Raw genomic sequence first — 13,957 nt, 5'->3', positions numbered from 1 at the left:
CAAGGAAAAGTGCTCTCTAATTTTAGAAACTCTTTCTAGTTTAAGATCGAGAGAGAAGTGCTAGCACTAACGAGGAAGAGAGTGAGAAAAAAATTTCTTTTAACTTCTTTATTAAATAGGTAAAAAAATGAACATACCACAACCTGCATAAGTAGGCTTAATCAATTCAAGGTTGGAAGTTTGTTTCCCGACCCAACGATCATTAAAAAATGAAAATAAATTATTAAAGAAAGAACCCTTTTAAAATAAACAATCAAAATTTTTACAGTATATAACAAAAGATATGAGCAGGGGAAGAGCTTAGGCTTCCACAAGGTTGCTGGTGGTGGCTTTGGTAGGAGCCCTCATCAGGATACTTCGAACAAATGCTATCATCTGCCAAAAAACATATCATATAATTCATAACCACTTTGCTTATAATAAAACAAGTTTATGTGATTGAATTATCATTTTAGCCTCTCTATCGTATCCTTTCTTATAGTTTCTGTATCGATTTTCTATTCCTTTTTTATTTATTTATTTATCAATGCCATAAAATAAAAACTCTTTGCCTGGAAGGGGGAGAGATCAAGGGTGAATCTAAAGATGGAAAAAGAAAAATTCTTACAACAGAAGCTCCAGAGCAGAAGATGCTAAATCCAGGGAAATAAAATGGAGCGTTTTCAGAGAGAAACAAAGCTGAAAACACCAAAACCCTGTTAGTGTTTGTCATCTCTGGCAGTTGCATTGCATTATATATACAGCAGGATTAAGCAGTTACCTGTTAAAGGGGAGAATACCAACGGAGACACAACATTTGCAAATAAAGATATGCCTGAAATGCATCCTTGAGCCTTACCCTGATAATCAATCAAACCCACAAAGTTATGTTAAACCCAAAATCAAAGTCAGAATGGCGGATTCCTAAACAATCTAGTTTTAAATATTTTGATTTGGTTTTGGTTACAACAACAAAAGTCAAATTCTGCTAAAATCTGGTTGCATATTCTGATGTTCTAAATTGATTGGTCAATAGCCATTTCTATGTTGGTTCAATCCATTTTCATCCACCAAAACCAGCTAGAGTTTCTTCTTTTGGTTCATAGTTTCTATCCAAATGGGATTATCTATCCCTTGTTGCCATGGATTTGATTCAATCCATAAACACGGTTGCACAAAAACTACGACATTTCTTTTAGTGAGATTAATATAATTGCCAACATTAACAAACTAATAAAACGCTCATCCCACTAGTAAAAAATTCCAAAATCCAATTAACTGCTTAGTGACTAACCTGCTCGCTTGCACCAACTTGTTTCGACACAATGCTTTGCAGCTGTGGATTATAAATGAGTAATAAAATAAGCTCAATCAAATTATCGATCGAGAATAATAACTTGTAAATCATAAAGAAGTTTGACACTCACGCAAGGCTGCCAGAAAATATACAACATGGAAAGCATTGTAGCAGCATAGACAACCTGATTAATTTCAGCAAAGTTAGTCATCTCATGACATGATGTAAGTTATGGAGTAGAGATGAAACTCAAATTAATACAGTTATATAAAACATAATCAACCAAATTTATTAAAAATAATTAAACTGCATTGTGAAATTAGATGGAAAGACATACCCAGTCAGCCCAAGCAATGCTGTAAAGAAGCATCTACATTCAAAACAATTAAAACAAACTTAAACATCTCCATGATTAATCTTCAAATTTCTTAACATGAAATTGGATTGCTAGAATAACATTCAGAATTAATAAATCTAAAAAGAACAACATTAAAGATGTTACCTGAACGCTATAGAAAAAAAGCGCAACTGAGAGCAGCCTGCCCTCTCCTAGAACAGGAACCAAGATTGGAATTAAAAGTAGCTGCAATAATTCGTTTAATGGTAAGAATACACACATATGGAAAAAAAAAAGGATGGATATAGAACTACACTTTAAGTATGGATATAGAACTATTCTTTAAGGCAGATAAATTAGGATGATACTTATTCTTTTTAACATATTCTAAACAGGAAAACTGACATGAAAGAACTGAAATAAAATAGTATGACTTGCCTGTGAAATAGTCGAAGCAGCTCCAAAAATCACCATTAAATCAGCAAACCTATCTTTGTCAAACTGAAATCTGGCTTTTAAATAGTACTGCATTTGGAAAAGTAAACATAGCTCAGCATATCAGTAGTCCAAAACGTTACAATCTTAGTAAGAATTGAGGGTGATCAGTGATCACCAACGATTAAAACTTTCTATTTGTAAGTAAAAGCATTCTCATGGAAAATTGAGATCCATTTCAGCTGTTGGTATAAAATTGACAAAACAAAAACTGACCCAAATTGGTTGAGTGGACCAAATGACTAACCAATACAGAAGCATGAAGGCCAACATCAGCGAGATTGGTAAGAAATGCAACAATGGCCGCTTGTGAAAATGTTGAGCTGCAAATAATGTAATAAGTAAGAGGATAGAAAATTTAAAAAGAAATTCAAAATCCTCCCATAGAGCCAGAAAACTATTTTGTCCAAAGTCCATGACTACAAGATTACTCAGAAGCGAGAGTGCGACTTAAACTTCTATATATTTCTTCCTGTTCATCATTGGTTCAATTACTAAATTAAAACATCTACGATCCTGCTCTTATTCAAAGAAAATCTACTAGCCGCCACCAAAGGGCATGACAAAGAAAATTTGAGAAAACCAATGACAGAGATAAGAAAAAGGGGTAAATACACTTTCAATCTTTGGTATTTGGATTTTGTTTATATTTTGCCCCGAATTTTCAAAATATATAACACTTCCAGTCCTCGAAATTCTATTTGAAATTGACTAGACTCAGTTGGATTGTTAATTTGGTAAATTAACATACGTCAACTAGGCTACGGATTTTGGTATATGTCAACCTGAATTTTCCAAATCAGTAAAATTATTAATGTTATTATTGTACTCATACATTAATTAGAGACCAATCTGAAATTCCAAGTTAAAATAATAAACATTTTAATAGAAATCTTCCGATCTAGGATCAACGATGCTATGTTATTCTTTAGACTGATAGGGAACAAATAGGAACTGAATTGAAAACCATGAGATTAGTCCATAAGTGTCGAGTGTACTTAAAATAATAAGGACAATTTGTCCGTAGCCACAAATACACCCTTAATTTTCAAATAGAAAAATTTGATCCTCAAACTTATACAAGTAGTGAGATCTAACCTCAAACTTATATAATTATAACGATCGTATAAGTTTGAAGGTTTAATTTCCCTCAAACTTATATAATTATAGATAATTATGATGATTGTATAAGTTTGAAGGTTTAATATTTTCTACTAAGTTTGAGTAACATGAGTTGAATTTAATGTTTTTATAAGTTTGAGAGCTCAATCTTACGTGTAATTGCAATTATCACTCTACGTGGTTTTTGCTATTTGTCTCAAATAACAATAACAATATTGAACAGTTACCTAGTCATCAACAGGGAAAACAGGTCCTTCACTGAAGGCAAGGTAGTAATAATGTGTTCCTTTTTGGGCGAAATTGGATCCGAAGAAACAGAGTCTGCATTCTCACCAGAGAGTAAGGGAGCAGAAAGATTACAATTGGCGACAGAATCAGTAAGAAAAATCCTCATATAAACAGCCGCCACAACCGCCGTGGAAGCCGCTACCTATTCAGGAAAACGATATGTTAGAAACGAATTCCAATGAAAAAGAAAAAAGAAGCAAAGATCGAGTACCTGAAATGTGGATGGAATGGAGAGAAAACGAGTACAGAGAGTCCCGCAGACGAAAGCAGCAGAGATAGTGGCGGATAGGATTCCGAATGCAGAAGCTCGCTGGTGTTCTGGTACATTGTCGGCCTGTAATTGCAGAGATAAACCCAAGGAAATGTATGAGAAGCCATGGCGTCGAAGGAGGATTTAGGGTTAGCGTTGAAGCAGCAAAATGCAACTACTGAAATGGGAAGGAAGAATGGCGGGACATTTTCTAGTTTTTAAAGTTTATTAATAACGGGTACTTTGATGAGTGCCGATAAATGACTTAAAATTTGGGTTAGAAAATATCAAATGAAACTTTTTCTAAAAAAACTGGAAATTGAATTTTGATGACGTCAAATGCGAGCAAAATTACTGACCTACACTCATGTCCACAAAATGATAGTCTTCCTCTCATCTGTCTCGTTAGTTCTCTATCTCCATCTCTTAGTCTCACTTTTACCTATTTAGTCCTTCATCTCTCAATTATTCCTTTAGTCTCGTCCATCTTAGTCTCGCTCATCTTGATTAGTGTTGTACTTCCCTATTTTGATTGGTAGTCACTTACTGTTGGTGTTGCTTAGTTGTTAGAGAAGAGGTCGAAGATTTGTTGAAGAAATATAGGCCCGAGAAGAAGACGAATCTTAAGAGATTCTTTGGAGAAGAAGCAGAAACGCATGGAGGAGATGAGAAGAAATGATGGATGGGAGGTAAACAAGGGAAAACACCCTAATTGAAGATAACGTCGTCCTCCATTTTTGTATTTTAATATTAATTTTAAAGTGTTAACTTACAATATATATTAAATTTAGCTTCATTTTATCTAAATTTTGCTGCAACTTTTTGTTGTGAGTTCAAATCTTGCTACAATTATTTTTACGAAATAACTTTTATTCCAAATATCAATAATTTTCTTTCTTCGAGTATCAATTTTTTTTTTTTCTAAATTGCCACAAAATATATTTTATTTCAAATATCAATAATTTTCTTTCCTCAAATACATATAATTTTCTTTCAATAATTTTCTAAAATGGAGATAATTTGATTTTTTTTCTTTCTTTCCAATTTTCACTCATTTTTTAAAATAAAGATAATTTGATTTCTTGAAAGGAATATAATTTTTTAAACGAAAACTACTTATCTAATATAAAACTGTAACTTATTTTCTAGCTCTCGTTTGTTATCTAACAATTTTTTTAAAAAAATGAAACAAAGTCATTAATCCAAAATTTGACTCTCTTAACAATATTCGATGAAAAATGTATTATTATTTCTTTTCTTTTCTTATGCAAATTTTAAATTCACATATTTACATTATAAAAAAATATAACGTGATAATTGTCGGTCTTTCTTTATTACTACAAGCGTAGTGAACTTTATTGAAGGATCAGTGAAACGTCGATGTATTTTTTAACTCTTTTAATTTGTTTATTATATAGTGTTTGGTACTCTTATATAAAATTTTCACATATTCCACCCTATATTAACATTTCTTTTAGATTAAAAAAGTTCAAATACTGTGATTTGAAATTTGAAAAATTATTATAAATTAATTACTTAATTTAAAACCAAAAAACAATATAGTTATTTTAATTACGATGTATTAATTGACAACTAGAAATGGACAAGGTTAAGTAAACAAGTAATTTAATTTTAGATTCTACAAAATCATGCAATATCATACCACTCTAGTTAGGAATTAGAAAATAAAGTATGTAATTCATTTAAAATATGCTGTGAATTAAAATCCCCCAAAATCATAAGATTTCAAATACCTCATATGTGATTAAATAAGATTCTTTTATAAAATATTTAAAGAAAAAAAAGTTGTATTAAGACTCTTTGCCAAAGTGTGGTGGTATGCATTTAATCCAAAGAAGATGTGTGAAAGAGAGATTATTTTTTTACTTTAAATATATGGTTTAAGTATTTAAATTATTTAAAAGAGAAACCAAAACCAAAATGAATTAGGGATCTTGAAAACACCAAGTACATTATTGATTATAAAAATCCACTTAATTAAGTAAGATTAGCTATGCCACTTAAGGACAATAGCCAAAAAAGTTGAATGTTTTATTAAATTAGAAGAGGAATCATTCTATTTAATTAATTAGGGATCCAATCTAAACAAATTAAATTAAGGGGGGGGGGGGGGGGGGGGGGGGGGGGCGGGGGGGGAGAAAGAAGAAAGCAATTATGAGTGAAATTAGTAGCAAAAAGAAATAGAAAATGAGAAGACAAAAATCAATGTGCTTTTGTAATAAAAACTAACAATGATACCATATGAAGGAATGTTTGGTGTGTTTTTGAATTTGTTTATTTCAGTTTTAAATTATATTTATAAATATTAAATTAAATGTTGAGTTAATTGTAAGTATTTCTTTAAAAAAAATAATTATTTAAATATGATAAGAGTGATTTGAGTAATTTTAAAATCATTTATGGATATGCATGAAATAATTTTTGTTAAGAGAAAACGGAACGAACGTCTGGATGCCAAAAGAGATTCTCACCGCATAAGCAACAGCCATGCATTGAACACTCCCTTCACAAATAATACTTGTCACACACTTGAACACAAAATAAACGTAGTAAAATTTTCTAGACCTTCCATATGCCAATATTCCTGCACCCAAACAAATCATTTAACTCTCATTTCATAATTTCTTTTTGTTTACTTATTATTATTTTTTAATTACGCATGAAAATTACCAGCTCAATTCTAAAAAAAAAAAAACAATCTTTTGGAAATTAATTTTCTTGGTTTTTTTTTTTTTTTTAACGGTAGAAGAAGGTGAGTAAAAATTTACAAACTTAATTTTAGAAGCAAAATACTAAATACTGTTAACGTTAAAAAAAAAAAGAAAAAAAAAACCATTAATTTAAGACTTTGCTTGTTAACCATATTATTTTTTTAAATTATGTGATCTATTCCCTCTTAAATTATTTGGCATGATTTAATTTTTATCTTCTACAGATGAGTTCTTATTCAAATTAAGAAAACAGTTTTTTTTTTTAATTTTTTTTTCCTTCTTCAAAATTTGACTTTTAAAAACAGTTTACTAACAAAATGGAGAGGTGAAAATGACATTTATGAGCTTAATTTTAAAAAAGTGAGGTTTAAGTATGGATATAAGAGATTAAATCTACGATAATTTCAATTAATTAAACTTCAAAAATGGGATGATCGAGAGAAGAAAGAGAACATAACTAAAAAAATAGTAAGAGTTACCAACCAAGAGGAATAACAACAAGAATCATAGGAATGGTAAGTACAGTCTTCCTCCCAAATTTGTCCGATAAGTTTCCGAGCAATGGCATCATTAGCAACGACCCAAATCCCGTCACCTACAATTTAGATTCCTCATTCAGCCAACATTAAAGGGATAAAAATGATAAAAAAAATATATATATACAAAACAGTGAGTTACATTGTAAAGATCAACTTACGACTTGTTGCAAGCCGGTGAAGTAAATGGCAACAGAACATTGATCTTGATCGGGACATAGAGCGAACATCGTGACATCTGTGATGGCTGGAATGACCATCATGGTTGCAAAAGTATATAGAAATAGTGTCATTAACAAATGGCCAAGCTTCCAAATTTCTTCCATTATGTTTTCTCTTTTTCTCCGATGACACTGAAGTATCGAAACTTGCAGTGCTTCAGAGACATAAGCACACTGCCCATCATAAGTAGTAAAGGCCCTCAATTAATTTAATTGTGTTTATTGCTTTTAACTACCCTTTTTTTTAAATTATTGTTTTCCTTTAAACAAAACAAAATTGAATATATGTTCCAACCCATTTTTGTCCCTTTAAAGTTCACCTTTATTCTCCCATGTCTCGGATGTCGTTTTTAATAAATCTTAAATTTAGTTTAATTTTTTTTACATCTATTACACATTCTTGTAGAAACATTTTTACCTATTATATTTTAGTGCATGAAAATGGTTGTCATTAATTAATCAATTCTTAAGGATTAGAAAATTGAATAACAAACTTTCCATACTAAAAAGGGTATTTTAACTTAAAATTATTATAAAGTCATTTGACTAGAATTACACTTTACATGGGAGGAGGATAGAAAATTAGTGTAATACCGTTTTGGTTTATTTTATAATTTGAATTACATTCTATTTTATTCTTAATAATTTAGAAAATATTAAATTTAGTTATTATTGAAAGTTAATTTATATGGAAATTGATTAAACAGTGATAAAAGGAAATTTATGCAGTAAAGGATACCATAGGAATATATTTTGATATTTTTCTTATTTTGATATTTTCTTAAAAATAGAACAAACCACAAAAAATATTTATATTTATAAAACAATTTTGAAAAAAAAAAACTCACAAACACGCACACTACTAAATACAAAAAATATTCCATGATTAATTTTAAGTTTTATAATAGAAATAATATCGAACAATCATGGGATCAAAATTTTAAAAATCATATTTCAAACTTTGATTTCATCTTTAACTTTTGAGTAATTTTTGTATGAATGGTAACTCGATTGTTTATTATTATTATTTTAAAAAAACTCCTTATTTCTTTATAATAGTGTATATTATATATATATTTTATCAATTATAATTGGTAGTAGAAAAATACAAATCATAAATTTTGTAGTTACTACTTACTAGCACGTTCATATATAAATTAAGGTAGGTATAGTTTGACATTAATATATACTTAAATCGTCAAGATATTACTCATTTAATTTTAAAAAATTGAATGATCTTTTTAGCTAGCTATTTTTGTTAAATTAAAAAGGAAAAGAAAAATAACTACAAGCTATTGCAATTTGATATTTAAATCCTACAAAATGCAAAAATAAAAAGTTGCTCATAAATGTATATACAAAGAGTAGCTTTTTATTATTTTATTACTATTATTATTTTTTTTAGACTATAATTCCATCTGGCCTACCTGTCAAGAAGAGATGCAAACAAAATGCCTTTTTACTTATCCATCTATTTTTAGACAAACCAAAAATATTTTGTTTGCAACTTTCAATTTGAATTCAAAATAATATCATTGTTTATATTTATTTTATTAGATATATATCAAACATAGATTCCTTTTGTTGACTATTTAATTTCAATTTTTCTTCGATATATATATTTTTAGAGGTTATTTTAAAAAATAACAAAAATTTACGAATTATTTAATTCTGTAAAACAAAATTACTAAATAACAAAATTGATTATTGTTTATCTTTTATAAAGTGTAAATATTTATTATTTTTGGTTGTTTATAAAGCGTAAATATTTTATTTTATGTTTTACAATTTTTTATTTTTCTAAGTATAATAGTTGAGGAGATGAAAATTTAATCTTTTAGTTTAAGAGTTCAACCTATTTGAAATAACCAAAAGTAAATTATCACTCTTATGACTCTATGTAGTCACTATCATACACTACTTATCGGTTGAATTATACTTTTTTTTTTATTTTATTGCTATTTTAATTATTACACATGTTGATTTATATAACTTCAAAATATTTCAAAATTAGTGAGTGGTTGGTTTCATGTTTATTTTAGTTTAATTCATTAATAAAATAATAAATACTATACTTTCCATTTTTTAAATAATAGTGGCTGATGGATAGACTAGTTTTTTTAGGATTAGTATAGATTAAAAAAAAACTATATATACACTATAGTAAAAAGAAAAAACATTTTTTAAAATAATTAAAGTTATATTTTATAAATAATTTTATTTTTTTTATGTTATAAAATTTCTTTGAAAGTTAATGAGTATTAAAATTTGTGATTAATTAATTTTAAATTACTCATAGCAGAGTAATTAAATTAAAATATTTAAAAATATATATGGGTTAATGGACTAAAAGAACTTACAATAGAGAAAAGTCTACGTATTTTTGGGAAAAAAATCGTTTAGATCTAGCTAATGAAATTTTTAAATATTTCTTTGCTGCAAGTTTAGATCCGACCGTTTAAATTTCAACCGTCATTTATATTTTTTGAAAATCAAATAACAGAAAAGCGACGATACGCATGAAGAAAAGAAAAACAATGAAAAGGAAAGCAAACCTAAATTATTTTAAAAAGTAGTCAATTTGATGGATTTTTTCATTTTGTTACTAATCCTTAAATATTTTATCGATTAGTTACATTTAGAAAATTAACTTTTAATATATTTCACATCATTCTTGAATGTTATTAAAAAAAATCTCCCAACAATCACAACATCTTTCCAGCTTAGTGAAATATTATTTAATGAAATTCCCCCATGTTACTCTCTCTTTCTTTATTTATATTTTCATTTCTAATTTCTAATTTCTAACTGCTTTCTTTTATATACATATATATACAAACACATATACATGAGAGATTTCTATGAAATCCTTCCCCATGTGCTCTTGTTTAATTACTACTCTTTTTTACCATCATTCATACACGTTTCTACTTCTTTATTTCTTTCTATTTTGGATTTTGTAATTTAATAGAAGGTATGTTTTAGTTTCCAAAATTTTAAAAATAACTAAAAATCTGTTCAACTCTTTTATCTTTTAACCTGTATAATTGCACTCGGTTAATGATATTATTTAAATTGATAAATAACGAAGAATTCTTGCTAATTTGTTTTTATAAAATTTTAATGTCAATCCATAATCAGTTTAAACTCAAAAACTATTTTTCTCTCTCCAAAACCCAACTATTTGATCGCTTTCTCCTGGAAAAAACTTTAACTAGATATTAAAATCATATCTCTCTTTTTACCCAACCCTCATTTAATGTTATAGTTTTTTTTTTAATTGCAAATTAAGGGAAAAAAAAAAGAGAGAATGCATACATCAAACACAATAAATCAGTGACAATAAATTAGTTTATCATCCACAATTAGAGACGTAACCTTTGTAAAATGGTTGGAAACCATTGAAGAGATGAGATGAGTAAAGAAAGATCGTAGCTGATTGTATGGCAGAGGAGAAATTAGATGGGAATAATAAATATCCCACCAAAAGACAATCCAATTAGAAGGCAACACTACATCACACTCATATTTTCTCCATTCTACACTTTTCAATTGACGTGGATAGATATGAGTTAGACACGTTTTTATTGGAATATATTATCGTTTTTATATAATATGGGAAATTCCAAAATTAATAAACTCGTGTAATTAGTTTGATGTATTTTTGCTTTTAAAATCAAGTGTATAATACCAAACGAGTATTTGTATATGTTACACTTATATTGACTTTACATCTATTAATGCGTTAGCGCAGTCTATGGAAAATATTGGCCCATTTTTAACAAAAATGCCAAATTTCTAAATATATGTGAAAATAGAAATGAAATCATGGCAAAACACCAACAACCAAATCCACCTAGCTAGAAACCAATTATTTTCCCAATTATAATCTCACCAATAATAATTGTATAACAATATTTTTCTAAAATTATAAATATAGCCAAATCTATATATTTGTTGTAGTGGGTAGACTCTTTTCCAACGTCAACCAATATGATTTGTAATAGATTTCTATTATTGTTAGATTAGGATAGATTTTAGGGAAAAATACACTTTTAGTCCCTAAAGTTTGGGGTTAGCGTCTATTTGATCGTGAAAGTTTTAAATGAACATTTTAGTATCTCCAGTTGACAAAATAATTATAAATGGTCATTCTATCCATTTAATCGTTAGTTTCGAAAAATTGACATAACATATTATGTGGACAAATTTTAATTCAAATTGTAATTATATTGTAAATAGTGCAATTAAAGAGAAATGATGTTGTAGATGAGGAGAAATTTATCTACACAATCTTCATTAGTCAACAATACTAAAATTGATAAAAGGGACTATTTAGAAGTATTTTACAAATTTGAGAGATTGGAGTGTTTCTTTTGAAACTTTGTAAACCAAATAGACACTAACCTCAACGTTAAAAACTAAAAATATATTTTAACCAAAGTTGTAAAAGTAATACTTTGAATCGTTTTGTTGGAGAATTGTTCGACTATCATGAGTCCTTTTGTTGGGCAAATAGATAGATATTATAAGAAAAGAAAAAAAAAATCCCCAAAACTATCTCTTATGGGCAAATCATAACCACACACAAAATGAGTGGTTGAACTTCTCCTCCAAAGCTCTCACAAAGATTTCATGATATCTCACACACACCATTTTCATATTCTCTCCCACTAACATTCTCTCTTACAAACTCAGAGATACACAAACTCCTCTGTTCTCCAATGGCTTCCTTCTCCCACTCTCTCGCCACACCCCCTCCCTCTCTCTACACCCACAATCCCCGCCCTTCCCTCATCCCCAACCTCATCAAACTCCCTGCCGCCTCATCTCTTCCTCCCCAACGCATCACTACCACTCGCCGCGCCCGCCGCGCCCTCCAAATCCACGCCGCCGCATCTCCAAGCGTGAAGAAACAGAGCAGCGATGAACGAGTTTTAAAAGTACACAGCAAGGAGGAATTCGACGAAGCTCTAAAAAAGGCAAAAGGTAAATTAGTTGTAGTGGAATACGCCGCTTCCGATAGCGAGCAAAGCAGCCAAATGTATCCGTTTATGGTGAGTCTTAGCCGTAGTTGTAGCGATGTGGAGTTCATTTTAGTAATGGGAGATGAATCGGAGAAAACGAAGGAGCTTTGTGATAGAGAGAAGATCGAAAAGGTTCCTCACTTCAGTTTCTATAAGAACATGGAGAAAATTCACGAAGAAGAAGGAATCGGACCGGATCAATTGGAAGGCGATGTGTTGTATTACGGAGATAACCACTCGGCGGTGGTTCAATTACACAGTGGAGAAGACGTGGAGAAGCTGATCGGAGAACATAAAGAAGATCACAAACTGATCGTGTTGGACGTGGGATTGAAACACTGTGGGCCATGCGTGAAGGTGTATCCGACGGTGATAAAGCTGTCTAGGAAAATGGAGACGGTGGTTTTCGCTAGAATGAACGGAGATGAGAATCAAAGCTGTATGAAATTTCTGAAGGAAATGAATGTGGTGGAAGTTCCGACGTTTTTGTTCATAAGAGACGGTGAGATTAAAGGAAGGTACGTTGGGTCTGGGAGAGGAGAATTGATCGGGGAAATTCTTAGATACCAAGGAGTTCGTGTTACTTATTAACTACTTTATTAAATGGATCATTTTGGGGATTAGGATTTTAATTATAACATGATTATGATTCTAATTACATGAGTTTGAGGGTTCATTGCTGTTGATGTTAATGTTAATGTTTAGTATGCTTTAAACCATGATCGTGTCTATTGGTAATAATAGTTTTCTTTTTCCACAAATTATTGAATGAGGTCATTAGAGTAGAACTATTGATTAAAAATTTACTAGCAATATGAGCACAAATTTTACCATAGCTTAACCATACACACAACAATTGATTAAACAACAGTTGAATTCTCCCACCCATCCTTATCATATCAAAGATTGATGGTTTAATTCTTTAATGTGTTATTATTTATATATAACTTACTTTCCATTGTCTAATAAGAATCCAACTTTCAACTTTTTATCTCTAAGATTCTAACCTCTAGATAACATAGGTTCGAGAGTGCTTCCTAAATGGTCAAAATAAATTCACCTTAAGGAGAAAAGAAGATTAGAATTAATTGGGAAGGGTGTAAAGTGATATAAAATTGAAAATTTAGGCTAAGAAAATATTGACTTGAGATCACACGTTTGAATCCAAAACTTTGAAGTTTATCGATGGATGCATTAACAGTTTTTGAAAGCTATCGTAATAAATCATCTAAATCGATTCACTTATAACAATTTCAAAGTTTAATTAAAAAATAATAAGTTTCACACTTCTATTAAAAAGAAGTAAATTTGATTCAATCATAATAGTTTAAATTTCAAATTATACAATCAATTGTTTGGGATTTTAATTAATAGAAACAACTATTTCTCCTAAAACTTTCACATACATCCGTTTATAAGTAGGTTTAAATAATAACTTGATCACTATTTTATTTTATAGTTTTCTTTGATATTTGTATTTTCAAAATAATAATTTTATGTTATTCTACTCTCAATTTTATTCTTTTAACTAAAATAGTCTATGAAGAATTATTTTGATCATTAAAATTGAAATAAAAATTAAAATAAATAGTTCATAGAATAAAGACTATTTACGAGAATTTATCAAATATTAGAAATGAATTGTCACATTTTAAAAGTATAAGAACAAAGTT

At 29.3% G+C, this 13,957-nt stretch overlaps 2 protein-coding genes across 2 annotated transcripts; one reads left to right on the top strand and one right to left on the bottom strand.

Annotated features, from left to right (window-relative positions):
• Nucleotides 1-82: 82 nt before the first annotated feature.
• On the bottom strand, nucleotides 83-7,421 carry LOC101213760 (hippocampus abundant transcript 1 protein). The gene is made up of 14 exons (XM_004142943.3): nucleotides 7,198-7,421; nucleotides 6,984-7,095; nucleotides 6,261-6,373; nucleotides 3,730-3,852; nucleotides 3,458-3,660; nucleotides 2,356-2,431; nucleotides 2,052-2,138; nucleotides 1,779-1,859; nucleotides 1,614-1,646; nucleotides 1,407-1,460; nucleotides 1,274-1,315; nucleotides 761-839; nucleotides 608-678; nucleotides 83-375 (listed from the first exon to the last, which is right to left on the bottom strand). Exons 1-14 carry the CDS (start codon nucleotides 7,360-7,362, stop codon nucleotides 301-303), a joined length of 1,314 nt encoding a protein of 437 aa, XP_004142991.1. The 5' UTR covers nucleotides 7,363-7,421; the 3' UTR covers nucleotides 83-300.
• Nucleotides 7,422-11,894: 4,473 nt separating this feature from the next.
• Nucleotides 11,895-13,045, top strand: LOC101214005 (thioredoxin-like protein CDSP32, chloroplastic). The gene has a single exon (XM_004142944.3). The coding sequence runs from the start codon at nucleotides 11,982-11,984 to the stop codon at nucleotides 12,873-12,875; it is 894 nt and encodes a 297-aa protein (XP_004142992.1). The 5' UTR covers nucleotides 11,895-11,981; the 3' UTR covers nucleotides 12,876-13,045.
• Nucleotides 13,046-13,957: the final 912 nt, after the last annotated feature.

The sequence above is a fragment of the Cucumis sativus genome, chromosome 2, assembly GCF_000004075.3.
Source record: "Cucumis sativus cultivar 9930 chromosome 2, Cucumber_9930_V3, whole genome shotgun sequence".
NCBI lineage: Eukaryota > Viridiplantae > Streptophyta > Magnoliopsida > Cucurbitales > Cucurbitaceae > Cucumis > Cucumis sativus.
This window is presented reverse-complemented; position numbering and strand designations above follow the sequence as displayed.

Bases quoted from the DNA above. Each gene is read 5' to 3' on its own strand.
- LOC101213760 (XM_004142943.3), bottom strand. From the start codon at position 7,362: ATGGAAGAAATTTGGAAGCTTGGCCATTTGTTAATGACACTATTTCTA. The intron at 1,461-1,613 runs GTATGTCTTTCC...GAAATTAATCAG, and splicing joins GCATTGCTTGGGCTGACTGG to GTTGTCTATGCTGCTACAAT. The intron at 1,316-1,406 runs GTGAGTGTCAAA...TATAATCCACAG, and splicing joins ATATTTTCTGGCAGCCTTGC to CTGCAAAGCATTGTGTCGAA.
- LOC101214005 (XM_004142944.3), top strand. From the start codon at position 11,982: ATGGCTTCCTTCTCCCACTCTCTCGCCACACCCCCTCCCTCTCTCTAC.